At 50.0% G+C, this 27,649-nt stretch overlaps 1 protein-coding gene across 8 annotated transcripts in view; it reads left to right on the forward strand.

Moving 5' to 3' along the window:
* Window positions 1–920: 920 nt before the first annotated feature.
* The window catches only part of SSBP3 (single stranded DNA binding protein 3), a 158,745-nt gene continuing 132,016 nt past the window's right edge, over window positions 921–27,649 (forward strand). For 2 of the 8 annotated variants that reach the window (XM_019666406.1, XM_019666407.1), the window contains exons 1-4: window positions 931–1,516; window positions 2,490–2,562; window positions 2,786–2,847; window positions 5,489–5,573. In XM_019666406.1, coding sequence (XP_019521951.1) covers window positions 1,461–1,516; window positions 2,490–2,562; window positions 2,786–2,847; window positions 5,489–5,573 — 276 coding nt within the window. In that variant the 5' untranslated portion in view covers window positions 931–1,460. Of the gene's footprint in view, window positions 1,517–2,489; window positions 2,563–2,785; window positions 2,848–5,488; window positions 5,574–27,649 lie in introns of all 8 variants that reach the window. The other 6 variants (XM_019666404.1, XM_019666405.1, XM_019666408.1 and 3 more) reach the window with 6 other exon arrangements.

Here is a 27,649-nt window from a genome sequence, read left to right on the forward strand (position 1 = left end):
ACATAGCTGGGTCACCCTGCCAACCCCCCTCAATTTCCCATTGTACACCTGGGTCACTGACAATGGAAGCTTCCCCTCCCCCCATGCCTGACTCTCGTCACCCACTCCCCAATTTAGCTCCATTTATTTGAAGTTTGCAGATTTCTGTGGCGCGCATTCTGCGTCGCAGGGCGCCCAGGTGACGCCCCTCAACCCCCAGAATGGCACCGTCTTCCGTGGAGAAGCCGAGGGGCTAACTTGCCAGGGCTGGCAGATCTTAGAAATTAGGGGGCAATGACTCTCCCTTCTCTTAGCCCAAGTCCCCCGTCCCCTCCCCCAGGCTCCCCAAAGCACGCCAAAGGCCATTTTCTCGCGGCTCCACTTTGGGGTTTTCCGAAGTATTTTAATGATCTAGTAAAGGAGTAGCCGCGCGCCTCGGCGCCGGCTCCAGCCGCCCAACTCGCAGCGTGGAGCCCCGGCCGGGCGCTCGCCAGCCAGACTGCGAGACAGGGAGCACCGGAGGCGGGGCGGACGGGAGGGACTGGTTGGAGTCTGGGGAGGGGGTCGGGGTCGGAGCCCGAGGGAGGGCAGCGAGGGGGAGGGGGAGATAAGGGCTGGACAGGCGCGGACCGCGGCGGGGGGAGGTGAGAGGCAGATGAGGGAGAGGGACGTGGCGAGAGGGAGCCCGCGGCCCTAGGCTTCGGGGTCCGCGCCCCCTCCCCTCAGACGCTGCCGCAGCGCCACTCCCCCCGCCCACCCCCAGTGGTCCACGCCGCGGAGAGCGCCGGTCAAACCCCCCTCCTCGCTAGGGCCGGGAGACCAGAGCTCCCGCATCCCGATTCGTGTCCCCGCCCTACATCTACAGAAAAGAGGCTTGCGCCCCCGGATACCCCCGACCCTCCCGCAGCAGCACGGATAGCGGCTTGGTGGAGGCGGCCGCGGCAGCCCCTGCCGTGGCCGGGCGCTGACAGGGCGTCCCTCCCGGACCGCCCCGGACCCGCCCCCTTGTGCCGATTGGCCGGGGCGGCTATCAATCGCGGGGCGTTGACGCCCGCCTCGCTCCCTAGCCGGGGTAGCCACGTTCGGTTGAGCTCCAAGTAGACCAGCGGCAGCGGCGGCGGCAGCGGTGCCGGAGGCGCAGAGGGCGGCGCAGGCGGAGCTGGGCGGGCGGGCGCGCGAGAGAGCCAGCGGGTAGCCGGGCCGGCGGGCGAGCGGCAGCAGCGGCGGCACCGGCACCCCAGGCCGAGCCGGCGCGGGAGGAGTTCCAGGGCGATGGGGCCACGGCCGGGGCTGACGCTTTGACAGCTGGAAAGAGCGCGGAGCCAGCGCCTGGGGGGGAGGGAGGGGAGCGCGGCGAGGAGATCGCGAGCGAGCGAGCGGGCGAGCGCCGGGGAGGGGGCCGGGAGCGAGGGGCAGCTCGGGAGCAGCCGGAGTGGTAGCGGCGGCCGCGGCGAGGCTCGGCGCCCTCTTCTCTGCAAACCATGTTTGCCAAAGGCAAAGGCTCAGCGGTGCCCTCGGACGGGCAGGCTCGAGAAAAGTAAGCCCTATTTTCCAAGTGACCGCCGGGCTGCGGGTTGGCGGGCGGGGGGCTGCTGTGCCCCGGGCTCCGGCGCCGCCTGCCTAGCCGGGTCTCCGAGGCCGCGGCGGACGGCGTGGGAGAGCCCATTGTTGGGAGTCGCCGGAGGTTGGGGCGTCGGGGAAGGGTGTCGGGGGACGCTACCGGGAGAGGGGGCACTTGGTGGCTGCGGGGCGTGCCGGGCGCGGGAGCCCGCGGTGAGGGGTGGGCGAGGTCCCGTGAGCGAGGCGGGCGCCCGCCCCATCCGGGGCGCTCGCCGCGGTGACTGCACTTTGCCCACCGGGCGCGGGCAGGGGGCGCGTGGCTTCTGCAGCCCCGAAGGCTCCTTTTGTCCGCCCGCGGCGTGAGGAGTGCGTGCCGGGGGCTTTGTTCGGCCGGGAGAGCTCTCCCTTCCCTGCCCTCGGCCTCACCACCGGCCCCGTGCCCTCCGGGGCGCTGGGCTGGGCTGGGGCGGCGGCGCCGGCTTGACCCTAGGCTTGGGGGACAGTTGTTTTGGGGGGGGAGGTGGTGAGGGCGGCGCTTTGCTGCCCTCTCTAGAGCTCGCTGCACACCCCGGAGTCCAGGATTGAGTCTCCCCGGACACTCAAAGCTGGGGAGAGGGTGGCAAGCAGTGAGTCGGGAGGAGGAGGGAGGCTTTGGGGTTGGGTGGCTTGAGAGTTTGAGAGACCTAGGTGGGTTTGGAAGTCGCCACTTAGAAGTTCAAGTTTGGGGGCTGCTCTCCAGGCCCCTAGCAGTTTGAGGTAACTCGTCCCCTGATACCCCCTCACTGCTTGCACCCGCGGTTCCAGGCAGAGCCGAGCTGGCTGCTTACCTCTGGTCGGGCTACAATGGGACAGTGCAGACAGGGCTGGAAACCGGCTTGCAAGGTCCAGGAGCGATCGCCCCTTGTGATCTGATGCCTTTCCTCTCTCTGTGTCCCCTGCCTACTTTTCAGGCTAGCTTTATACGTCTACGAGTATTTACTGCACGTAGGAGCACAGAAATCTGCACAGACCTTCTTGTCCGAGGTGAGTGGAACTCCCCCCATCATCCAATTTCTTGACACCCCCTCCTTTCCACTATTCTTAGAGCCTTTGTTTTCAGGAGCAGCCACTGTGGCCACCATTTTGAATTTTTATCACCTTTTGGCATTTATTGTTAGTTGGTCTTCACAGCCTTTTGGCTCTGTGAAGCCCCCTGCGCACCCCTCCCCTCTGCTCTTCTAAGCTGTGTCTGTTCTCTCCTTTCTAGATTCGATGGGAAAAAAACATCACGTTGGGAGAACCGCCTGGGTTTTTGCACTCATGGTGGTGGTAAGTTTGTGTGATAGTTTTGTGTGTGTGTATGTGTGTTTTGTTCTGAGTCCCAGGTCCAAGTGAACAAAGACTGGAGACCTGGAGCAGGTCCCCCATCCCGTGCCTTACCTTCAGCATTGCACAGAGCAGGGCACCACCTCTGGGCACTCAGACTAGTATTGGTGAAGGAGGAAAAGGGCAGAAAAGGCTAGTGCCTAAAGTTTTTGCCTCTTTCTCCTCCTATTGAGAACCTACTAAATCGTGCCTGGTGTTTGGGTAAAAGCTCCTTGCTTTTCCATCTCACTCCCAGCCACTGGGCAGGCTTGAAAAAACCTTGAAGGATTTTTGTCAATTCTGCATGCTGCTTTAATTAGAGGGAGTGGGGGTGGGGCCGGGGCCGGGTGGGGTGGAAGGGGATACCAGGTCTGTTTTACAACTGGCCTGTCCTTTCTTTTTTCTACTGTGAGCTCAAAACCTTGAGAGAGAATCTACTGGGGCATTTTCCAGGCACGCTGAGCAAAAGCAAGAAAGAGTTGCCACTTCCTTTAAAGATACTGATTCAGACTGACTGGACCTTCCTCTCCTCTGTGGGCCCTAATCCCCTCCCCCAGCATCCCTAAAACCACAAAGTTTCATTTTACTGAAAACCTTAACTGGTCCGTGTTGACCTCACAGAGTGCCTGTAGTTAGTTGGTAGTTAGGAGCGCTCTTATTTGTGACCCTCTCCCAGGCCCCTGGGCCCTGCAGGTGTGGGACTACCTTAGGTCTGGTCTGGGTTTGCTGCTGGCAGGAGGGAGGCTTTGGGTCTGCGTGAGCTAGTCGCTGTGCCCTTAAGACCTGAGTGTTTTGTGGGACTGATCCGTGGAGTCTTTGACATCGTTTTGAAAAGGAAAAGAAAGCAGAGTGGCTTTTGATATTTTGGTGGCATTCGGGAAAACGGAGTGCCATGTCTTGGGACCGTAGTGCGTTTACCTGACCGCCAGCTCAGATTACTGTTTCAAGTCTCTGAAATGCAGAGGGATGAAGTGTCTGTTCTAACTTGCGTAGGGAAGATGAGTTTTTAATTACTTCTGCCAACCTTGAAACTGCTGGTTGGAAGGCATTTGGTGTGGATGGAGTAAGGATTCTATCTGTCGGAGTGGGTGATAGGCTTTCTGTGGTGGTTTTTGGAGAGGAGTGTGTGGATGGGGCTGGCGGGTCTGACCATCATAAGTTTTGCAGAAACCTGGGCTCATGGGTAAAAGTTACTTAGAAGAGGCTGGGGGATTTCGTAGTGTTAGAAATCTTTAGTGTGTGGAGGAGTTAGTCAAATATGTGTAGCTTCGGAGGACCGAAAGGAATGTTTTTAAGCCCCCCTCTGCAGCTCATTAGAAGTCCCTGATTTTCCTGTTCTATCCATAATCTCCGTGAAACTTCTCCAGCCTTGTCTGTTGTACTGCTCAGGCAGTGGTGGCTCTGGTTGTGGTCTCTTTTACTTAGAAGTTGCCTCATATGATTTGAGCAAATGACCACCGCTTCTGGGGTGGGAGGGAGCAGTGGAGGTGATCCAAAGACGGCTAGGCTGCCTTATTCATACACCTTGAATGAGATGCTTGTCTGATGACTGGCAGAGCTGGCGGCTGAGATGGTTTCTCCTGTGCTGCTGTTTATGATGAGCACAGGAGCACCGGACCAGGATTCAGACTTCTGCTCTGGTGCCCATTTTACTCTTTAGTCAGTTCCCATCCCTGGGCCTTGGGCTCCTGACTTGGAGAGGGTTTCTAAGGCCACTTGTTAATACGATGACTATCCCATGTTTGCATAGGGTTTTACTGGTTGACAAGGGACTTGTATGTTTGTTCTTATGTAATACAAAGTGTTGGAGTGACCATATAAAATCATGGAGGGGGATGAGGCAGGGCTATCTAGGGCTCCCCCAACCAAGTCCCCCCTTTGCTGGACAGGTGCCTCTCTGAGGACTCCCTATTTCAATATGAAAGGACAAGATACTTGGTTGACCTTTGGCTAATTGATACATGTTCTTTGGTGGGCGGGGGTGGAGTGGTTCTTGCATAAGAATACCTTGGGGGAGGGGCTGACTGAGTGGAGATGCCATGGGAGAAGTGGGGGTATGAGCACCTGGATTAAGAACCTGTAGGTTCCCTTTATTGCCAGAGTCACCCAGTTTGCTGCGCGCACATGAATTATTGCCCTGACTTTGACAATTTAATCTTTTTACTAAATGCAGCCATTTTGGGTTGGGGGAATGGTAAAAGGAGCACAGATAAGACAAGTATGAATTCTTATTCAAATCTACCTATCCTGCTAGGCATCTGTGGTGGGTTGTACTAACCTGTCCGAACTTCAGTGCCCCTGATATAAAGTAGGGATAAATTTCGTCTTACAGTGCTCTGGTAGTCACAAGCAGAATCATGGGTGTGAGGCATCTAGCACGTAGTAGGTGCCTGATAGATGAGAACTGCTACTCCTGTTACAAATGACTGGCTTGCCAGAAGAGGTCGGGTTCATTTTGTTTTCTAGGCTGAGTTTGCCTAATGAAGGCTAGAGAGGTGGGGTCTTTGGGAGATCTGGGGCCCTTAGCACTGTGAATTGTGCACTTGCCGTTGTGTACACAAGTCATAATTAGTAACCTGATCTTATTTTATTTTTCAACTTGCAGTGTATTTTGGGACCTTTACTGTGCAGCTCCTGAAAGGCGAGACACTTGTGAACATTCAAGTGAAGCAAAAGCCTTTCATGATTACGTGAGTAACAAAATTTTAATCCTGGCAATAATTACAGGGTTGGATAACTCTAACTTCTTTAGGACCAAAAGCAAACACATGGCCAATTGGCAGTGGGTTTTGTTTTCTCCTTGTCTTTCTTTGCCCACCGCCCTGCTGCCCTCGCCCCGTACCCTTCTCCAGCAGTGTTCTAACTTGGTGAATGGTATTTCATAATGTTGTAATTATGCAAAAGAGTGTAGATTCCTATCTGGAGAATTAAATGGCGTTGTGTAGGGCTCAACCATGAGTGGACAGTTAGCTGGGAGGGGACTCTTTGGTGTTGGTTTAAGAAAAAATGGACCATAGCCAAAACAAAAAAAGCAAATATGAAACTTCTGTTTTGGAGTAGAAGGCATGTTGAGTGAGAATTTGGTGACATGGACTCCTGCATTACTTCCTAGGGCATAATCTTTCAAAACGTGTGTGTGTGTGTGTGTGTGTGTGTGTGTGTGTGTGTGTGTGTGTCTGTCTGTCTGTGGTGGGGGGCTCATGTTGTGTCCACTAAATTGATGTACACTTTGAGGTCCTTGTCTGTTCCATAATCCTGTGTTCAAAATATTCGTGTGAATATTGTTAATTTCATCACATTGTAATGCTTTTTACCCTGTCATTTGCCCTCTACCTGAATGAGTTTTCTAAGATTTATGAAATGCTTATAAGAGATCTGCTACATGTCCATCTCCAATGGCAGTCCCCCTCAAAAAAAAAAAAAAAAAGGGGGCTCCAAACCTGGGTTGGAGTCAGACTTTATGATCAGATGTAACAGGTTAGGATCTTCTGGGGAAGATGGAAAGGGAAGTGTCTAAAGATCTTCCCAGCCTCTTTCCAGTCTTTGCTTACTATTGGCTTTGAGAAGGTTAAGTGTGTGTGTCAGTTGTGCACACACACGTGCACATAAGGGGTGATGTATTTTGTCTTGTACTTCCCATGAAGTGGGAAGGAATGGTCCCCAAGCTCCGGGGCATGGAAGTTGGTTTTTTGAATGTCATCAGGGCCCACCTACTTGACCAGGACATCTGTGTCTCCTGCATGCAGAGTTTGAAACTGGCCTGGGAGACCAGAACCCATCTGGTTGAGTTTCACAAGTGGTCAGATCCCATTACCATGAATATCTTTATGGTGACAATTTCTCCTGTAATAAGAGGAGTTAAGAGACTCAGCTGGAGGCTGAGTTTTGAGAATATTCAATGTGATGAAATTCTGCTATGACTGAAAAGTTAATGCCCTTGGAGTCGAATGCTGAGGAAATTGACCAGTTCTCATGCTCTCTCCAGGGTTGAAAAAGAAGCTGGCAAATGGTACTTATGGCCTGGTAAACTTTTAGTAGTGAAAGGTGAGGTGACTGTTTCACGTGTGATGTGGTTCTTCTGGGAAAATCTGTGGTGATGATCATAGGGCTTCCTGAACTGGAGGTCGGGGGAGGAGGCTAAGAGGTACATTAGCCATAGAAAAATAGTTGGTGAATGTTACTTTTCTACCTAGCAAGTCTTGTACCTTTTTTTTTTTTAAACCTATGGACAGCCAGTTTTTGTGTGGCCAGTCTTTGACTGCTATGCAAAACGGTTTTATTTTAGATGGGGGGGGGGAATGAGTAGGTGTGCTTATTTCAAGTCAATCTCTTGATATAAGTTGTCTGTGCTGTCTTTTGAAGGTATTTTTCAGAGATGTTAATGATTTTTAACCAAGTTTAATGCCTAGTAAATAATGTGAGACACTTTTTGGCAATTTGTGGTTTGGCCTGCCATCTTGAAATGGTACGGTGGCTGTGAAAGCTTGCATGGGTTGACTTGCAGTAATTTGCTAAGGATTGGCAGCAGAATTGTGGAGAGATTGATGAGGTTGGCATAGACATTTAGGAGATGCTACAAAGAGATGAGGTCACACTGATCAGCGCCCAGGATTCACTGACGTTGGGGTCAAAATCCTTTTTTCTGGATTGGGATCCATTTGCTGTTAGGAGAGTCAGGTCATGTGGGAGGCGGGATGGAGTGATGAATGAGATTTGTGAAGGAGTTCAGAGAGGTAGCATTGAGTTGCAGGGATGACAGAGAAGCAACTGGAAAATTAAGAATGATTTAAGAAAATTAAGAAAAGGAACCCTCTTTTGTCTTTGTCCTTCTCAAATCTTCATGTGTTCTCTCCATTCCCATGGCTACCATCTGGTTAGCTCTCATTCCTTCTTGCTAGAATTATTGCTGTAGCCTCTTCTGGACTCCTTTCCTTTTGTCTAGGATGCATGCCACTCTTTCTCACTCACATCCTATCCATCTTTTAAACTCTCTTTCGTGGAGGACTTTTATGATAGTTTTCTGCACACTCTGATCTCTCCTTAATATCAATGTATATAAAAACCACCTACAGAAAGCTTTTGTTGGATGCTTATCATGTGATGGGCCCCTGTGCTGAATGCTGTAGGTTCTGTGACTCTGTGACCAGAAAGCGTGTTGTTAACTCCATTTTGAAGATGAAAAAACTGAGGCATAGAGAGGTTAATTTATAGTTTGTGGATGGTAGAATTAGGATTCAAACACACATCATAACTGACTCCAGAATTGGTGCTCCTAACCCCCCACCAAGGCTAGGCCTCACAGGTTCATGGCAGCATTTGTTTGCACCCATTCTGACTAACTTCTCATTAAGGTTTTTCTTTCCAACCACAGCTTATTAATTTTTTCCATGCCAGAGACCATTTATCCACAGAACTATTCATCTCTGTAGCTCCCACAATACCTTGCACATAGTAGGCATGTGTGCTAATTGAATGAGGGAGTAAGGAAGTATGGGTAAGAAAAAATAGGTAATTTGGGGTGAGTGAGTAACCTGGTCTGGACTAGCCGGTGGAATACTGGAAGGTGTTCTTTCAGTGACTTCATTTTGCTGGTGATTTAATGTGGGTTAACTAGTTACCTTAAGTCCTTTTTAGAAGATAAAGCGGAGTGTAAATAAGAGCGTGCAGTACCTGATTTTCTGTTTTCGAGCGAGGAAATTTAAAGATTGTCATGGTTTGTGCGGAAGTCTGTGCAACCTAGGTACCAGGCCCAGGTCTTGGGTAAGTAAAAGCTTGCAGGGCAGGGGTGAGGAGGGAGTGACCGACCCCTTGTGTGCTGGAAAGGTCCTCTATCGATTCAGAAGATGCTGGTCTCAGCTCTCTCAGGGAAATGATTTTGTGTTCCTGGCAAGTTGTCTCCCCTTCCTGATGGAACAGGTTGATCTCAGATGCTCTTTTCAGGTCAAGGCCGGGTTATAGGACCTGGAATAAGCCAGGTGACTCAGAGGGGAGGGGGTTTAAATTTTCTTGAATTGGTAAGTTTTTATTTGAGTCACAGTCTATTTTCCCCCACACATCTGGTAACTTCAGGTTTCAGGGCTCATTGTTCATAAGCCCGAGTGCCCTGCTGTTGACCACATAAAATGTGGAACGGTACCCGGAGTGGACGTTTCTGAGAAATTGGTTTGCCTTAAGTCAGGGGAGGCTCACAGGGACCCTCCCGGCCTATGGTTTTCTTGCTGTTCCCCTCTGGTCAGAGCAGTGGTTCTCAGAGTGTTGATGAAAGCCCTTGGGGTCCCAACTGGATACTTTTAGACCTTGTTGTCTGGGTCCTGGCCTTTTGTACAGCGGATACTCCTGTCAATTGTGTCTCTTATTATGAGCCCAGTGGTGTCCTGGTGATCTTCACTTTGACTTCCTCTACTGTCTGTGGGGTTGATAGAAGTTTCTTGGGTGCCTTCTCAGCTACCAGCCCTCCTTGTGGTAGCTAATTTTGTATTTTCGTTTTGGTGGCAAGAAGTGAGTAGAGGTGGTGAGGCACTGAAGTGGCGTTTGAGTGGAAATGCTATAGAGCATTGATGGTTCCTTGCACTACTCATGTTGCTGTACTTTTCATGATGCTTTTTCAGTATGTGATTGTGGTTTGGCCTCACAGCTGCCTTGTTGGTAAAGTTTTATTATTAAGATTCATCCCCATTTTACAGATGAGGAAATTGAGGCCTGGAGTTTAGATGGTTTGTCCAAGGGCATATATAGCCAAGAGGTGGCAGAGCTGGGACTAGGCCTTCGTCTTTCAAATTCTTTCCCTGAACTTTTGGTAACACTCATTTGATACAGAACCCTTGAAAAACAGAGAGAAGGTGTTTGCATTTGACCCAGAGTGTGCCCGTATATATTCACTGAAGAAATGAATTTAGCAGAGAATTAAATTGACATTCCTGAGAGGTGCATTGTAGAGTCACTGGCAGAGGTGGGACCTGAGCTCTGGGAAGGGAGTTTGTTATGGTGCATTGGCTCTTTTGGCAGAGATAATGTGATAAAAGCTATGGCCTTTCCTTCCAGAAAATACATGTGTCCCCACAAAGGAGACTTTGTATATGATTTCGGGAGTTTCATGGACTGCTGCCCCAAATCCAAAGTCCCTCTGTGATCCCCAGTGGAGAATTTGGAATGTGTAGTGGACATGGAGTCCCATGACCTTGGGGAGTCTTGAGCCTCAGTTTCCCTGCTCTGAAGACCTCTGCCATTGTGAGCCCCCAACTTAAGCCTCCCTCAGTGGGGCTGGCTCCCCTACCCCAGTGCTCCCATCCAGCAGGGCTCTGCTGACCTCTCCGCTCCATGCTGTGAGCCTGTGTCTTTAGACAGGTTGGTTAAGTAGAAAAGCGCCCTAGCGTTCTGGGCGTGCATGGGAATGGAGGTATTTGTGGCTCAGTGGCAGGGGTCCAGCGTCCTTGGTGGGTTTGAAATAGCAAAGTGATATTTGAGAGGGCTCTCCTTGGATGTGCTGAGCTGAGGTTACTGCCAGGCGGGGTGTGTCCATGCCTGCCAGAGCCTTTTGGGGGCAGGGGCATGAGAGGGTGGCAGTGCAGGCAGGAATGGGAGGAGAAAGCCGCAGCTGGGCTCCGGGTAACTGGGGGAGTGCTCTCGCCCGCGATAAGCCAGCCTAGCTATCTGCCCAGAGGTCCTGGCAAGTTCATGGCGTTGCCTTTGGCTCTGACCCTTGGCACCCTTATGTGGCAGATTATGGAAACAAAACATATACACAGTTGTTTCTTTCCCCACTCTGTTTGGCGCTTAGACTTTGTGTTGCGTCCTTTCTTCGGGCTCCCACCCTGTTTGCTGCAGTTTCTCTTAACCCCCCTCCCTCGGTAGCTAATTAAACACAAAATGAGTAACTGGAATTGCATTTTGCCAGGATCTGGGCAATGCAGCCACCTTAATGGGTTTCAAGTGGCAGCAAGACCCCAAATTGCAAATCCTTGCCCTTTATTTCAAGGTGGGAAGTGGGGTTGGGGGAGAGCAGTGGGGACCCAAACAAAGTTTTTGGCATTGGTCACTTCATTTGAACTCTAAGACCAGCCGTGCGCACCAGTCTTTGCATAATGCCATCTTTGTTAGCTAAGCATTTGCAAACTTGGACCGGGAGCTAGCTCTGTGCCAGCCACCGCGCTGAGGGAGCTGGGAGACACCCGGCTCTCCCTGTAGTGTCCCTTCGGCTGTCTTACTTTTCCCAGGGAAGCAGATTCTCTAGTGGGGACTTGAGGCCAGAGCCACTTTGCCCGCTTCCCTCGACCTTCCCTCTTCTGTGTCTGAGCGTGTGTGCGCTTAAGTCTTAAGAGGGAGAAGTGGAAGGGAGGTGTGTGTGCTTGAGGGCCTGTCAGCCAAGATAACAGAAATGTTACACTAGCTGTAGCCTTTATTATAGTGCCTAGGCTTTAGGGTATTTAGAAAAATTAATCTTTTTTTAGCTTGGTAATAATTCTGACCCCAGCACAAGTGCATTAGACGATTCACATAAACTTCTTTAATACATGTTGCTGGGAGCTTACAGCAAACAGACAATAATGACTGTTTGTTTTTGATTCGCCAGGGTAATAGGGTTTTCTTGTAGCCTTGGTGCAATGAGTTTTAGCAGTGTTTCTCTCTGTGTTATGCTTTTCTTTTCCTTGAATCCTCTGGATGTTGAAGGGTTTGGGCTGTGAATGGTGGCTGGGGTACATACCTGAGTGTCAGTCCTCACTCTCTGTCATTTTCTGGCAGGGCCGACTTTTGGGTCCTCAGTGTTGCCATCTGTTGAATGGGAGAAATGGTGGATGGATCCTTTGTGTGGTTGTCATGAGGGTTAAGTAATAGTATATATGTAAAATAGTTGTCTCTCTGTGGCTAGTATTTGGTGAATTTCTTTCCTTTCTCTTTACGGCCTTCAATTTTTTCCCCCCAAAACATTTAATCTCATAGAGACAACAGCATATTTTTCTGGAACAGCCAGTTGACCCTAGGGAACTGGACACTTGAATTTTCCAGGGATGCCCTCTGGTGCTTGGGCTCCCCTGATGTGTCATGGAGTCTTCCTTCCATACCAGCCATCTTGTCTTACTCCCACACCCCTGCACGGGGCAGAGCAGGCGTCCTGCCACAGGCTGGCACTGATAAGTGCTCCCCTGAGATGTCTGCGTCCCTTATCTTTGTTGGACAGAGTGGTCCTGTCCCACTCCCACATGTGGCTGCCACATACCTAAATAGTGAGACCCAGAGGGCTGGTGACTTGGCATCAGCAGAAATCTGAATTCAATTTCAGCTTGCTACCCCTCGTTAGTGGAGGGGCCTTCAGTTCTTGAGGTCTGTCCTCTCGACTGAAACAGGCACAAAGGGTTGTCCTTGCTCAGCCCACTATGGGAGTGGTCTTAAAAAAGGCGTGGAAAGCTGTGGTGTTGTGTAAATGCTTACAGGGAGGAACAGGATTGAAAGCTTCTGAGTTGGGGTCTTGTCATTGTCCTCTTTGGGGGTACTCTGCCCTGGCCAGCCTCGGGCCTTAACCTGACTTTCTGCCTGAGTGAGGAGTCCGAAAGAGGGGCCTGAAGGAGAAGGTGAGCTTGGGAAGGGTCGACAGGAAGCTGGTTCTGGGAGCATTAGCTGCTTCTCTTTTCGCCTTCCGGGCGTGAGCCTGAGGCCTTGGTCAGCTGGCCCCCAGACGAGGAGCAGAAGACACTACTGCGTTTCGAGGTGTTGATTCAGTCCAGTTGTTGAGTGTCTGCTACTGCTCACTGTCAAGTTGAAGAGACGGATGCAGCTCAGGATGTGATAAGTGCTTAAAACACTTGCGCAGAATGATCTTGTTCTTTGGGGAGATGGATGGGTGGTGGGAGTAGGTAAGTAGTCCCATCCCTGGCGGTGGCCGGGAAATGCGTTTAATGCCTGTAGAGACAGCAGAATTGCCCGTGATGGAACTAGAGGTCACCTAGTCATCTTACAAGTAGGTAAACTGAGACCCAGAGAGGAAAGATGCCTCACCTGAGGTCATGGAGTTCTCAAACCTGCAAACCCCATCAGAGTCCAGGACTCTGCTATGCTGCCTTGCTACACTTACAAGCTGTGTGAACTTGGACACCTTCATTAACCTCTCTGTGCCTCAGTTTCCATAGGTAGAAAATGGGATTAATAGAATATACTTACCTCATAGGGTTATCATGAGGATTAATTAAGTTTATTCGCGTGAGTATACACACACACACACACACACACACACACGCACGCACACACAGTACATTTAGTACCTTGCACAGTGGAAGCACTGTGTAAACATGTGCTATCAGTCTTATTATCTCACCTTGCCTGGTATGAATCCTGGTTCTCTAATGGCCAAAAGGGGGACAGCAGGAGGGGTCTTGGGGTAGGAAGTGTGAAACATGAACCATCATTGACCTATTCACCTGTTGGTTAGCTCTCTGGAGCCCTGGGCTTGAATCTACCTTTTTAAAGCACCCTCAAGTGACTGGGGTAGTGGGGTGGATGGGAAGGGGTTTTACACATGTAGCCTCCAAACCAGCTCCCGTTCTTGTGAAAATGAAATGAGATGACACAGGGACGCCCCTGGCCAGCACCTGGCCTGTGTTGTTCAGCCAGTGTCCATTTTCTGCTCTTCTAGCTACTCCTGTTGCTCTAGGAGTTTGGAACTTTCCCCAGCTCCCTCTGACCCTTCCCTGTGATCCCTACTTGGTGTGCTGCACTGCTTGAGATAGGCTTTTTTGCTCCCCTGCCAACCAGCCCTTCTGTAGAGCAGATGGCAGCCTGGAATGTGGCTGTCTCCACCTGGCCTGCTAGGACCACTGTCATGGCACCCCCTTTTCTCCCCAGGAATTTTGTGTCTTTCATATTCACTTGTTCACTTGCCTGGAAGGATAATGATTTGGGTCAAGTTGTATCTTTTCCCTTCCCCCTTCTAGATTGGAGCTCCTCAGGGTAGGAGTTTTTATTTTCACCCCCTTTCTGCCATTCCACTTTTGGGGCCTATTTCAGAGACTTGAGTGAACCCTGAGGTTGGTGAGCTACACTTCGGGCCTTGAGAAGTGAGAAGGGTTTGATCCCTGCCTAGGGATCAGGCCTGTTAAATACACGGTTTAGTGGAAATGGACAAGTGGTGTATGGTAATCCATTGTTTTGCAAACTGAATTGTGACCCATTAGTGCCTCGTGAAATCATCTTAGTGGGTCAGACTGGCAAGTCCAAAAACTGAAACAACTGTATCACAGAAAGTGAACATAACTATTAATTCGGGAAACTTGTTTTCAGTGACTTATGTGTGCCCATAAATGAACGTGTGTCCTGTGTTTTGATGTAAAATTTCCCTTATTGTGGGTCTTAGTCTAAACTTTGAAAGCTACTAGCCTGGAGATGCTGAGATTGAATCTTGGGACCTACAGGTTGCGTGACAGGCTAAGTGACAAGCAAATGCTGACCGCAGTTCCCTGGTAGTTAGTAAGGCAGAAATCATCCCTGCCTCCGAGGGTGCTTGAGAGAATGGTCTCCCCATCTTGCTTCCAGAGCGGAGCCTGGGGGTGTGCAGCACCTCTGCCTTTGGTGTTTTCTGCCATATTTCTAGTTCATTGACCATGTGAGGTGCTCAGCAGATGTCTGCTGAGTGCTGAATAAGCAGTCGCTCCCAAGTCTGCGACTTGACTTGTCCCTGCCCCTGCCTTCTGGCCTTGGGCAGTTCCTCCCTCCTGCCTGCAGTTGAGGTGGGGTCCCTGGCCCTCTGTGGAGGGTGTTTTCTGAATATCTGCAGGGTTTAGGCTCTGGCCGCAACAAGATCTTGAGAAAGGGTCTCAGGGCATCCTGTCTGACCCAGGTTGGCCCAGCCTCCCAAATTCCCTGTCCCCTCCTGATGACAGCTGTTTGCATAGCTCCTGAGGCAGGCCGGCTTTGTGTCTCCTGCTCTTTGTGTGTTTGGGTGAAGCGCCTGACATTTCACTTCTGTTTCACAGTCCTCTGACCTTAAGAAGCATGGCTGCTCCCTGGGGCCTCTGTCTGAGGTTTTCTTGCGATCCTTCTCTCCTAGTCACAAAAGGCTGTTTGAGAGAGCAGGCTCTGGGGTGGCAGACCTCCCCCATGCCTGGGATACTAGCTGCTGCAGCTTTGCCAGCTCTTGAGATGGTCAGAGCGTGGCTTTGGAAACTGGCCCGGGGCCTTGGTCGCTTGTTGGGTGCCTGCTGTGTGCCTGGCTCTGTGCTGTTTGGTGATGGGGACTAAAGCCATGTTGAGGACAGTACACATGATTTGGACTTGGATGACCAGGGTTCAACTTCTGATTCTTTCAGATGGCCTTAGGTAAGTCACTTGGCTTCTCTGAGCCTTAGTTTGTTTGTCTGTGATATGAAATTATGTGAAATAAGGCCTGGCTTTTTTTTTTTTTCCCCCCCAAGTTTTTTTTTTTGAAGTCAGGTAAGAGCATGTGAAAATGGTTTGTAAGCAGTGATCCCCTTTTGAGAAGGCTATTTCAAATTTGAACAGACCATCAACTCATAGAATGTATATAAAAAAAGAGCCTCTTTATTTATAGATGGGGAAACTGAGGCCTGGAATAGGGTGGTAATACAGCTTGCCTGTGGCCAGATGGGCTCCTGATTCCTGGGGCAGCCAGTGACTTTAGAAAACCTCCACTTAAGAGGTTGGCGCCTGTGTCTGTGCCATCCGTTAGGAATTTTGCAGCTTTCTTTGGGAGATGCCTTGGGCTTCCCGTGGCTTTGGCCACCCGGCCTGTGCTGAGGGGCAGACGGCCCAGTGGGCAGGCCTAGTGTCGGGCGTGTGCACACTGCCCTTCTTTTCTCGCTGTCTTTTAGAAGGCTTCCAGTAGAAAATGTTATCCTCTCTCTGGAGGCCCTTGCTCTTGGCAGCGCCGCCCGCCAGATCCCGCTCGGCGAGCCCACTTGTGTTACACGAGGCAGTGCTGGCCCACAGTGCTGGTCGCAGGTTTCGCTGCAGATCTCCGGGCTGGTGAGCCACTTCAAAAGGGGATTTTACAGCATGACAGGGAATTTCAGCCACCGTGTTATCTCCGAATTGGCCAATTGATGGTTTCAGCAGAGCATTTCAGCATCGGGGAAGCCAATACAATTTGAGTTAGTTGTGATGGCTGCCACTTTAAATACCGCAGTGAATTTCTGTCAGTGAGCTAATGCGTGGAATAGGGAATTGCAGAAAACTTGATCACCAGAGTGCTGCAGTCGATTCTGACCCCAAGCTACAGAAAATGAACTTAAATCGGGTTGACTGTCGCCACATACTTTCGTTGGCATTATTTTGCTAGCAGCATCTTCGTCAGAGGGAACTTGAAGAGACAAGACTAGGTAAAAATCACAGTGTTTGACTCTGGTGATCTGAGGGAGCATGGGAAGTGGAGCCACTGGGAGGGAGTCGCGGTGGTACTTTCTCGTGAGGGATAAATTACTAAACTACCGCATTGTGGTTTAATGATAATGAATCCTGTAATGAAACAAGTGTTTATTGAGCACTTACTGTGTGCCAAGAGCTTTGAAAGTGTTTGTATTGAATTCTCCTCCTGTTTGGGCAGTGTCAGGGATGGGATGTTCTTCCCATTTTACGAAAGAACTGATAACAACTAAACAGTTATTGAGAGCTCGCTGTATGTCAGGTACTGCTCTACATGCTTTTAGGTCTTACTTCAACGTCACACTCAAAACAGTCCTATGGGTTAAATTCCATCTTCCTTTCTATTTTGTAGTTAAGGAAACCAAGGCACTAAAGGGATTCAGCAGTGTTGAAGATACTCGTCACTACTGTACCGCACTCACTGCTCCCTTAAGAATTTATACCAGATCTGACATCTTTGCTGCCTAACTAATTGATGACCTACTGCCCAGCCCAGGACAAGTTTGATACTGGGGCTGGCAGGACTAGTTGGGAGTCGGTCCTGAGGGGGACGGGCAGGCTGAAGCCCTGCCTGTGGGTCCTATGGTTCCTTACCGGCGCTGTGCTTTTCCATGGGCAGAGGGACTGCGGTTTTCAGTGACCTCACCCAGGAAGGAGACATCCTGCTTTGGGCCCATATACCTTAAAGAAGAGTTCCCCCATTTCCTCACTCATAAGGACCCTTTTACTAGTCCTCCCTTACCACTTCCTGTAGACTCCATGCTTGAAAATATTTTACTTACAAATAGGTTGTATGCATTGGGCCACCATTCATTTTGATGAAATAGGAACAAGAAGAACTATATAGTTTGGTGCTTATCAGAGCTTCTTATCACCTTAGGGGAACCGATATGAGCACACCCATTTGGTGCAACTCTATTCAACAGAAAACATTGGGAATTTGGGTTCCATTTCAGTTGAGGCAGACCTGATTCTTGTTGAACTTAAAAAAATACCAGCAATGTTCCAGAGTCCCTAAAATTTGCAAGAGACCTGAGTTCTTAGGCTATGACCCTCTGGCTTAACGCTGGTGCTTCTCCCACCCACCTAGCAACCTAGGGGGGGCTCCTTTTAGCTTTGTCCTGGGATGGCCAGGGTTGGGCTCTGTGGAGGGAAGTCGTTCACATTTTCCTCCGGGAGTCAGAAGGGTCAGAAGGCAGAGTTTACTCTTGGTCATCCACCCCAGAGCAGGCAGTGCAGGCAAGGCTTCCCTGGTAGGGAAAGCAGCGTGGCAGATGTGTATGTGGTCCAGGAGTGTGAGACCCTGAGTAGAGAGCTCTTGTCTCCAGAACATACTCCAGAGCCCCCGATCCCTACAGACTTGGAGTGTTGCCTACTGCTCTGGGCTGTCAGTCGAGCAGAGGAGATGGATCACTGGGCAGCGGGTCCAGAAATCATCTTTCTCAACCAAATGTCCCACTTACTGTCTGTGTGACCTTCGACTGGCCAGTGTCTTCCTTCTGGCCCTCAATTTTTAAATTTGTTGCATGGGGACACTGAGGGATACAGACAAGATTTCTGAAACAGCGGTGACCAGCATTTATTGCCCCTTTGCCCTGGGCCAGACACTGCATGGGTATGACATGTAATCCTTGGAACTCTCTACAAGGCAGAGGCTGTTTTTATCCTACTCCTTGGATGAAACTGAGGCTCACAGAAATGAAGCCATTAAGTAATGGAGCCGGACTGGAACCCAGGGCCCCCATTCTGTGCCTTGGAGACATACTGTTATTTTAACAAACTTTTGGATGATTTTGGGAGATGGTGGGGACCTTGGGGAAAAAATGCACTTGAAAGAATTGGATCATTTCAGTAGAAACCTATAAAAGTGTCTTAAAAAAAAAAAGATGTCAGTGACAGTTTGCTTCCCATTGAGATAAGTGTAGATAAACCTCTTTTGACCTAACTTATTTTGTTGCTGAAAAGCCAGTGACGTGTGGCGTTGAATTTGTTTTTCTTCACAATGTTTAAGTGTTTGCCACTTCTTGAGTGACGTGTGTGAATTTGGGAATTGCCTGTATTTTGGGCATGGAGGCCACTGCTCGTACTGAAGGATTTTACCTTAAAAGAGTCCTGTAGGAAGTTGTGTGTGATGCAGGCTGTAGCCCAAAAGTGGCTGGAAGCAGCACGCGTACCTGAGTCGGGATGTCGATGGAGCCAGAGTTGCTCTGAAGTTGGGGTCAGAGTGGAGAGCTGATCGCAGGAGTCTTTGTGACTAGAAGCCTAAATATTTATTCTGTTCTGTCCCTAATGAAAACAAATTGTCAACAGTTGTTCAGTAACTGACTAAATTAAAATCTGTAATTAGTCAATTAGATTAAAGAGTTGGCACAACCTGATTGTATCATGCTGGTTAGGTTATTAAGAGAAAGGGTGTGATTTTTAATTACTGAATGCTAATTTTGACAGTTTCAAATAGAAACAGACGTGTTTTTCCCCCCCCTTTCCTTAATTCTGAATGGTTTGGAAAGTAAAGATACCCAATGTGTAAATTATGTTTTTTTTTTGAAGGAAAATAATCCAAGAAGACCCTTCTGCAGAGTAGCGGGGATTTTTGTTAAGAGGCTACATTGATTTCGGTGAAAGCGTTAGTTGGAAACCCTTCCTTTCTTGAAGGAAGGATGGCCTGGAGCTTGGCAGCTTTGTTTTTGCTTTAAATGAAAAATTGGATTTCAACTTCAAGCAGTCTAGTCCTTGAGTTAGACTTCTTTCTAGGGTCTCCCCCAGTCTGTCACCTAAGGGGTTTTCTGACTGACACCCAGTAAGCCATAGATAATAGGAGACAGACTTCAGGGAGGAGACAAGCTACTGTGTATGTGCAGTGTGGCGGGACCTCAGACACTAGCCCAGGTGAATAGCAACATCCACCTTTTTAGAAAATATGTTCTTACATTCTGGGCAACCAGTAAGAGGGACAGACGGAATGAAAGTTCTTACTGCCTCTGCTTTAGGGCTGAGCCAAGTGAAGAGCTGAGGAAGGAGGTGCCCAGGTGTGGGGGGGTGGGTATAGGCAGGCCGGAAGGAAGAGAATTCCCATAGGTAGTAGTAGGGGTTGGACAGAGGCCAGAGAGGAGAGGAGAGTCTTGCTTGGGAGCAAGATGGGATCAGAAAGTAGGACCAGTTTATGGATTTAGAGGTATAGAAAACCAGCCAGAGAATTTAGGACGAGTAGGGTAGGCCATTTTGAAATGGAGTGAGTGCGTCTTCCCATTTTGTGTTTCTGGGGGATAACCATGGTGTTGCCTTCCTTGCAGACACTGGACTATGGGGTATAAGCAGCCTTGGAGCTGGGGGTGAGACGATTGGAACTGCTTCCAGCCGCACACCCCAGCACACAGCCTGGGTCCCTCATCTGCTAGAGGGGCCTCCTGTCACTGTGCCTGCCCTCCTCCCTAGCTCCTGGGAGTTTATGATGGGCTCAGCTCTAAGCTGGAAGGCACTATGCACTTGGGTCATTTTATCTGGAGGACCTCAAGCCTTAGAAGGGGTCCAGGGACCACTGCAGGAAGGCCACCCAGCCCTCACTTCTCCTTGCCCGAAGTCCTGTGGGCGGTGAGAGGTTGAGACTCTGACTCCAGTCCCCTGACTGCTGGGCTGCTGGCTCCTTGCAGTCCTTTGGGAAGCCTCCCTGTGTTGGGGGAAAGCTGCCTCAAACCCTGTGCCTCCGGGACCTGTACCCAACGGCGTGTTGGCATTAAAGCACAGGCTCTACTACATTCTGCTGGTTGTGTTTTCCATGGTCCTTTTGGGAAGGAGCAGTTAAAATGGCCTTTAGCTTTCAAGATTTAATATTACAGTGGCTGGTGATCCATAATGAGTCTTTTTTTTTTTTCCTTTAAAGCTTTGAAGCAACTTTGCTATTTGTGTCTGATAGACATGGGTTGCTGGGGAACAAGGGTGCAAAAGACCAGGGTTCTAATTCCCACCAGGGCCTTTACTCACAGTGTCACCAGCGCCAGTTGTTTAACTTCTACGCCTCAGTGTCCTCATCTGTAAAATGGAGGTTGCACCCACCCTAGAAGATGCCCAGTAAATATTTCTGGAATGAGTGCATGACAGGCTGAAAGACAGTCAGTGTTCCTGGGAAGGTATCCCTGCGTAGGGAGCTGTACTGGGTATGTTCAGACACTTGACTTGCTGAGAGGAGCAGAATGAAAAGCAGGAAGTATTTATAAGTGGCAGATTGGTGTATGGTCTGAATTTGAAATTCCTCTGTCAGACTCAGGATCCACAGCCGAGGTTAAAGAAAACCATAGAGGTTTTTTTTTGGGTGTGTGTGTGTGTGTGTGTGTGTGTGTGTGTGTGTGTGTGTGTTGGCTGCGGCAAATAGAAGAAAGGAAGTGACAGCGCTAGGAGAGAGTTTATTTTAAAAGCTTCCCCACTGATAGATTTGTAGTCCTGGGTAAATAGGGAAGCTTGTAAAACTTGATTCATTTTCTTCCTGAAGCCTGTTTTTAGTGTGGGGAGTGGGGGTGAGGACAGAGCCAGCCAAGGGAACCAAGTGCTTTGAGGTTAGAAGTGTTTGTGTGTCCCCAGCGCACACTACATACTGGGCCAGAGCAGTGTTCTCATCCCTGCTCCCTGCCCCCAAATGATCTTTTCTTCTCAGGACAGAGGCCAGTCCATTGCTGGGGTCTCATCTAGGGATGAGCAAGGACTTCCTGTACTCAGGATGACTTCCTACTTCCTTCCTGGCCTATGCTGCCCAGAGCAGGTCAGGTTTGCTCTTTTCTTTTGCTTAGGAAACATGTCCACCCCCATCCCTGCCCAGGCCTGCTCTGGAGACATGGGCAGGCAGCTGGGGCAACCATTGGCTAGCGAGGAGCTAGGGTGTGTCCTAAACTGGAGGCCAATGTGAACTGTTCAGAAATTAGAAGATACTGCTGCTGGGAAACGGCAGAAATGGAGAGGTGAGAAGATGGTAGACCTGGTTAGTATGTTAGAAAAAAACATTTCAGGGAATTTTGGAATGTTTCTGTTTCGAAATAAAAGTTACGACTGTGTATTTTTGTTGTTAGGGTGGAGTGTGAACCTTGAGACATTGATACAGGACAGTTGCCAGGCTGTAGTTAAGGAAAGGAGGGGCCAAGCTCCCCTACCACAGGGCCTTTGCACATGCTGTTCTCCTTGTTCGGAGCACTTCCCTGTAAAGTCCTGACACCTGATGGATACCCAAGTCATAGTTGTGGACTGACAGAGTGATCAGGAAGTGCAGGAAGCTGCCCACCTGCCAGGGCCCCGTGTGTGCATTTGAACAGCTCCCTGAAGCCTTACTGTCCTCAGAACAAGGCCACGTTTGGCTGCTCAGTTTGAGCTCCGGCCTTGGCATTTGCCTTTCTTTTCTGAAATAGGTCTTTGACATATTGATGGAGCTTAAGACATGAAGTGTCCTCAGAGATGTGTGGGAAAATGCTCATTGTTCAGTTAGCCCAACGCTTTGCCAACTAATGAGGCCTCTCCGGCTGGAAGCCCTGTGACTCTTCTCTTTCCCAATTTTTGCATTTTGTAAAGGGGCTTGGGGAGTGGGCGGGCAGGGATGTGGTCTGGAGTCCTGAATACTGGCACCCAGCTGGCGCATTGAAGTGGAGTGTTAAACTAAGAAGATGGGAAAGCGCCCCCTCTCATTCCCTTAACTCTCCCGCTTATCTGGGCAGGAATATTTTATGATGTGACCCCTGTAATTCAGGGCTGGTGGCGATGTTATCAGGCCAGACAAGTCTGCAGTTGACCTTTACATTATCTGAGAAGACTCCTGTTTGCTTAGCCAAGGGGGATAAACAAGATTCCAAGGGGGTGGCTGTGGGTGTTTGTGCAGGAGGTGGTTTCTCATTGTGAGGAGCGCTTATCTACTCTTCAGGGAGGGTCTGGCCAGGGCAGGGGCTTCTTTAGTTCTAAGCCGGCCATTCAGGCTTTTCCAAGGGCTTGAAATGCTCACTCCCTTTAAACTCTTAGTGCTGTCCTAATGATACCAGTTGGGGAGGAACATTTTATCCAAAATCCACCCTGGGGGTGAGAGCACATACTGTTTTTTTTCTCAGATGTTCATCTGTCAGGCTAGTCTTTCCATTCATTAGGTAGTTGGTGCCTCCGAGGTGTGGTTACAGACAGGAAGACACTGGCCAAGTCTGTCTTTACAGAGCGTGTAGACTATTCTTCTTCCCCTTTATCTGGAGTTTTTGTGTTTTAAGATGCTAACTGCAGGGCTTTAAATGGAAGCTATATCATGCATGTTCAGATGGGCTTGACCCCAGGAAGGCACTGGAGTGCATTGTAGACTCCTTGTGGGTGGCTGCTGCCCCTGATAGAAAACCAACAAGGTCATCTTGCCTTGGCCAGCCCTGGCCCCCTGGACACTGCGCCTGCTGGCTCTGTGATTTTTGGACTAGTTGCTTGGAGTTAACTGAGTATTTACTTCCTTCTCTGCATAGTGGTGGTGAGCGATGCCTTCGTGGTCCCAGAGTTGGTGTGTGGCCATTTGGGCCCTGCGAAGGTATGGCTGGGTTTGGAGAAAGCAGTGATTGCACCATGTAGGCAGAAGAGTTGGAACAAACATGTTCTTGTCCAGCTTATTCTAGTAAAGATTTTTTAAAAAAGTGGTTATTGGAAACAAATCCATAAGCGCATAAACTAAAACAACGAAGGGTGTACTAATTTTAAGGAAGCTTCCAGGGGCCGGCATTCTCTCAAGACCCAAGTTGCTTTTTCTAGACTTTACCAAAAACACAAATCCCCCTCCCCGTGGTTGGAGGTTGGGTATTGCAGCCAAGCTGTGGCCACCTTCAGGCCACCTCCGAGGCACAGGTGCCTGCCACAGCGCCACCCTTTCCGGTGAGTCAGCGAGTTTGTCCTGGAATATCCCGCCCCGGGTGAGGGCCAGGGTCATGGGCTGGGGCCACTCTGGGCTGCAGCTTCTCAGGAAGCTGGTGCTGGCCACGTCCAGAGCTGCCTTGCAGACTTAAGATATAGATGGCTTCTTTAACTTTCCCTTTTTTTCTCTTTGAAAATGTTTTAACATGGAGCGTGTGTTACTACAGCATTCTTTTTAGGAGAGAGGACAGCAGCTGTCACTGTACACACAAGATAGGCTGGTTCTGATCCAGAGCCGATTGTGGCCTGATCCTTGGCCTAGTTATTTGGTGGGCCAGTTGCTGGGGCGCTGTCTAGGGTGGAACGGACTCAAGCATTGGGTCGGGGGGTGAGGAGGAACTGTGGGGAGGGGCTGCCCTGGTAGGGAAATGAAGAGAAGAGGGAGGGGAGGTGTGACAGCCTGTCCAGGCCACAGAAAGGGTCACGCCCCTCTGGAACAGCAGCATCTGCTGCTCTGGGAGAGGGTCCGCCCCTGACCCAATGCAGGAGCCATGGCCACCCCCCGCTTGGCCGCCCAGCCCAGACCCCACAGGAGGGAGGAGCATGGAGCAGCTCTCCCAGCCTCTCTGGTTCCATTGGCCCAGTTCCATTTTTCCTCCTCTGGATACAGGCTCTTTACTACTCCTCAAAGCCCCTATTGTCCCCATTGCAGGACCGGGAGTGCCCCACCCTAGGCCCCAACAAATGAGTGAGCCCCGGCACCTGACACACAGTTGGTGCTCAATGAAAGCCTTGCATTTTTGAAACAGTGGGCAGATAGGACTTGATGCATTATGAGTGATGCTCTTGCAGGGAGGGCAGGGACCATACTGTCCTGTGCTGCGCCTGGGGCACTGGAGGTGCGTGCTCAGCTATTTTGGGTGAATGAAGTGGTGCCCAGAGGAGAGAACTCGGGCATGGACAGGGACATGAGTGGCAGCAGGGAGGGAAGGAGCCAAGCTTGTTACGTATAGGAGGGCTTTGGCTCCTGCCTTTCTCCTGCTGTCCCTGTGGGTGGTGACAGCTAGCCTCCTGGCCTCACCTTTATTAAGCTGCCCTTTTGTTGGTTTGGGCCTAGGTGTGGATGCCAGATTGGCTTTGTTAATGTAAAAATGTGATGGCATCATATCTCTGCCTTACTAAAATCAAAATCAAACCAAAATAAAATAAGACAAATCAGGAGTTGCCATGAAGACAGCCCTGAGGTTTCCCTGACTGTGGGACAGAGGCCCCAGACCCCGAGTCAGATGTTCAAGGTCTTTCTGGTCTGACTTCTCCCACATTTCAGATTTTGCCATCTTTATTGCAGAACTCATCCTGGTGCTAGATACTCTCACCTTCAATATAGATTAATCATCACAACCTCCTGCTGAGGTACATAGTGGTCTTAAGGGGGGGGGGACCACTAAAGGGACAAGCAGGTAGGATTTTAGAGAGTATGTGAGGGTGCAGAGGGTGGCCCGGTGTGTGTGCGCGCGCGCGCTCGTGCGCACGCATATGTGCATGCATGCCCGGTGACAGCCCTCCCCCCCATCCCCAGACTAGAAAACCTAGCACCTCCATCCTGTCTGCTTACTCCTTTGTAGAAAGTGTCATGTCTGTCACTGGCTGACACTTTGAGGGTTTTTCTTCTCTCCCAATAAATAATTCTTTGTCTCTCTTCAGGGTGGCAGATCGGGTTGGAGAAAGGCAGCCGATCAAACAAGTGGGCTGAGGAGGGGGCCTGGACAAGCAGGGGGGCGGGAATGAGAACCATTGTGCAGCTGAGGTGACAGGGGTGTCATGGACACCTGAGGCCGCCTCCTAAAACATGTAATCATGCATTTCTTGCTCAGGGATATGTGAGTGAAATATTAGGCTAAATGGAGAGTTCCTCCCTCAAAAGGAGAAAGCAGGCTCCCTTTTCCTGTCCCTTTGTCTCTTGTCCCCTTTGTCCCAGCCCTCCAGCTCTGTGGCCTCCCCTCCCCCCAGCGGTTCCTTCCTTTGTGCCCCCGCCACTCACCAGCGAAACTTAACTCTAGCCTCCAGCGTCCGTCCGCAGAGGCCCCTGCCTTCTCTGCTCCTCTTGAAACAAAAGTAGCTGGTAGGTCTTGGCCTGGCTGTCAGCACACACGGACTGAAAGGAACCAGACAGGGCCCCCAGCCCCCCAATGGTGGTGGTTAGTTTTGAAATTTGGCACTGGCTGTTGGTAGCCCCTTCAGAGGGAGCATCATTATTGGGGGCCTGCTGCCCTAGTTTGAGGGGCCCAAGGCTGCAGCTGTGGTCGGGGGACCCCATTCCCTGGTGCAGGGCCCTGGGGTCTCCATCAAACGGCTCTTTCTCCGTCCAAGACCCTCTTTCTTCTGCCCTGAGTAGTTCTGGGTGTTTTCGGACACCAGTTCTGTGAGTGACACCTAGAAATAAGGACTTGCTAAGCTCCAAAAGAGCCAAACCCACTCTTCTGGGGTACTAAAGCGCCTACCTTTGTTATAATCACTGGAGAGTTAAGCAAAAATTAGGGGAGAAAAACTGAACACTGGGGGAGAATCTATCCATTAACTTACTTTGCTGAGAAATATGGAAAGGATGGGCTTGATTTCAGTTTTTCATGATGGAAATGAGCACTCCAGTGCCTGGTTTCTAACCTGGTGGCCAGAGGCCTGAGGGCATGTGCTTCCTGGGGTTATGTGGCAGGCCTGTCACTTGATAGGTGAGCGGACCCTGTCCTGCAGTCAGTGGAAGCCGCAGTGGGGCTGTTGAGGCAGAGCAGACCTGTGGCCAGTCCGTGTAGCTTGATTGTTGCCAGAAGTATCTTTCCCTAATTAAAATATTTAAGCTACTAATTTCATTATCCATGTTTAAAACCAAGTTATTGAAGATAACATATAAACTTAGAAATAGTATCTTCTGCCTTCAACTTAACATAAAAATATTTTACTGTAAGGTCTTTGTATTTTTAGCATGAATGTCTTAAATGCTGTCCCCAAAGCCACTTTTTGTTTTCTGACTCACCTTTCTGGCACATGTCACCAACACTCTTAAATTGTTTGAGCTATATTATTTTTCAAATTTACATATGATTCTGTCTCTAGAAATTTTATCTGCAGCCACAGGGACCGATTATAACATTAAGGCCGTTGGTTTGTAAAATTTGCCTCGTTAAGTGTTTATTTGCTGGAAATGCTCCCCCAGATTTGAGACCCTGTTCTGATGCTGGAGAGCGGGTAGAGGCACCACCTTCCTTGAGTGTCCCTGTGTGACCCTGATAGTTCTTTGAGCCTTAGCTTCTTCATCTGTAAAAAAAAAACCACACACACACACACACACACACACACACACACACACACACACACACACCCTAAGGCTCCCTTCTCAGGATTAAGTATGTGAAGAATGCAGGACAGTGCCCTGTATACAGTAAGCACTCAGCAAATACACTGTTTGAGGTCGGACTGGTTGGAGCACTCTGGCCCTCTGGTTTGCAGAATGACTTGGAGAATGGCTTATCAGGCGAGGCCTGGAGCTGCCCTTATTGGGAAAGCCAGGACCATAGTGGGTTTTGGAGTGGAGGAACCATTCCAGGGGGAAGGGGATGCACATTCAGCTGATGAGGACCCAGTAACGGGGCGAGGGGAAACCTGGAGCCCGGGGACCATTTATTGATTGTCCTCTTTAAAAGTAGTCCCTGTGGCCTGCTCTAGCATGCTCCGCATGGCACGCTTTAAACGTCCTCGCTTTGGGGCCTGTGTACCCAGGGGTTGAGAGAAAACTTGACTAGTCTGTAGATCGGACTCATGGAAAACATTGAGGCTTTTTCTTTTAAGTCATCATTTCAAAGCTGGCAAAAGCATAAATGGAGATATAACAGGCGCCAGGTTCTGTGTGTGCCCGCAGATGTTTGTCGTCATTGTCATGGTCATTGTTTGCCACTTTGGGGCTGCAGGTAGCAGATAACACACCCCTGACCGTTGGTAGGGGTGGATGGACACGCCTGAGATGGGCAGCGGCCACAGTGTGTGTTGTGAAGTGTCCAAGTTTACTGGCATGGGGCAGATTTGCATTGCCCATTGTAAATAAGGGCTGCTTTGAATATCCACCTCTGATGCGCCTGTGCTGGAGGCCCTGGGATCCCCGATTTAGATGACTGATGGTAATTTGAAACTGAAACAATCAGAAGTATATATCTCATGAAAAAAGAAGAGCAGGGGAATAAGAGCCCCCCATCGGAAGTTGTCACCTGGCTGAGACTTTCCTTGTCGGTGGTGGTGGTTGACATTGACCACATGGTGAGGGCCCTGCTTTGAAGCCAGTTTTCCCTTCAGATTCTTGTGATTTCATTGAGACTCAGCGAAATGAAATGGGGTGTGTTCAGTTATTCTGTGAAGCTTTAAGCGATGCTTCCCTTCTTCCAGCCTGAAATCTCCTTGGCCCCAAAGTGAGAAACTTTGTAATGGGTTAAGAGGCTGGCAGTGGTAAAAATTGGAGTAAAATTAATTTGAAGACTACAAACCTTGAGGGGGAGGGAGTAGGGGATAG

The sequence above is a fragment of the Hipposideros armiger genome, unplaced genomic scaffold, assembly GCF_001890085.2.
Source record: "Hipposideros armiger isolate ML-2016 unplaced genomic scaffold, ASM189008v1 scaffold_469, whole genome shotgun sequence".
Lineage (NCBI taxonomy): Eukaryota > Metazoa > Chordata > Mammalia > Chiroptera > Hipposideridae > Hipposideros > Hipposideros armiger.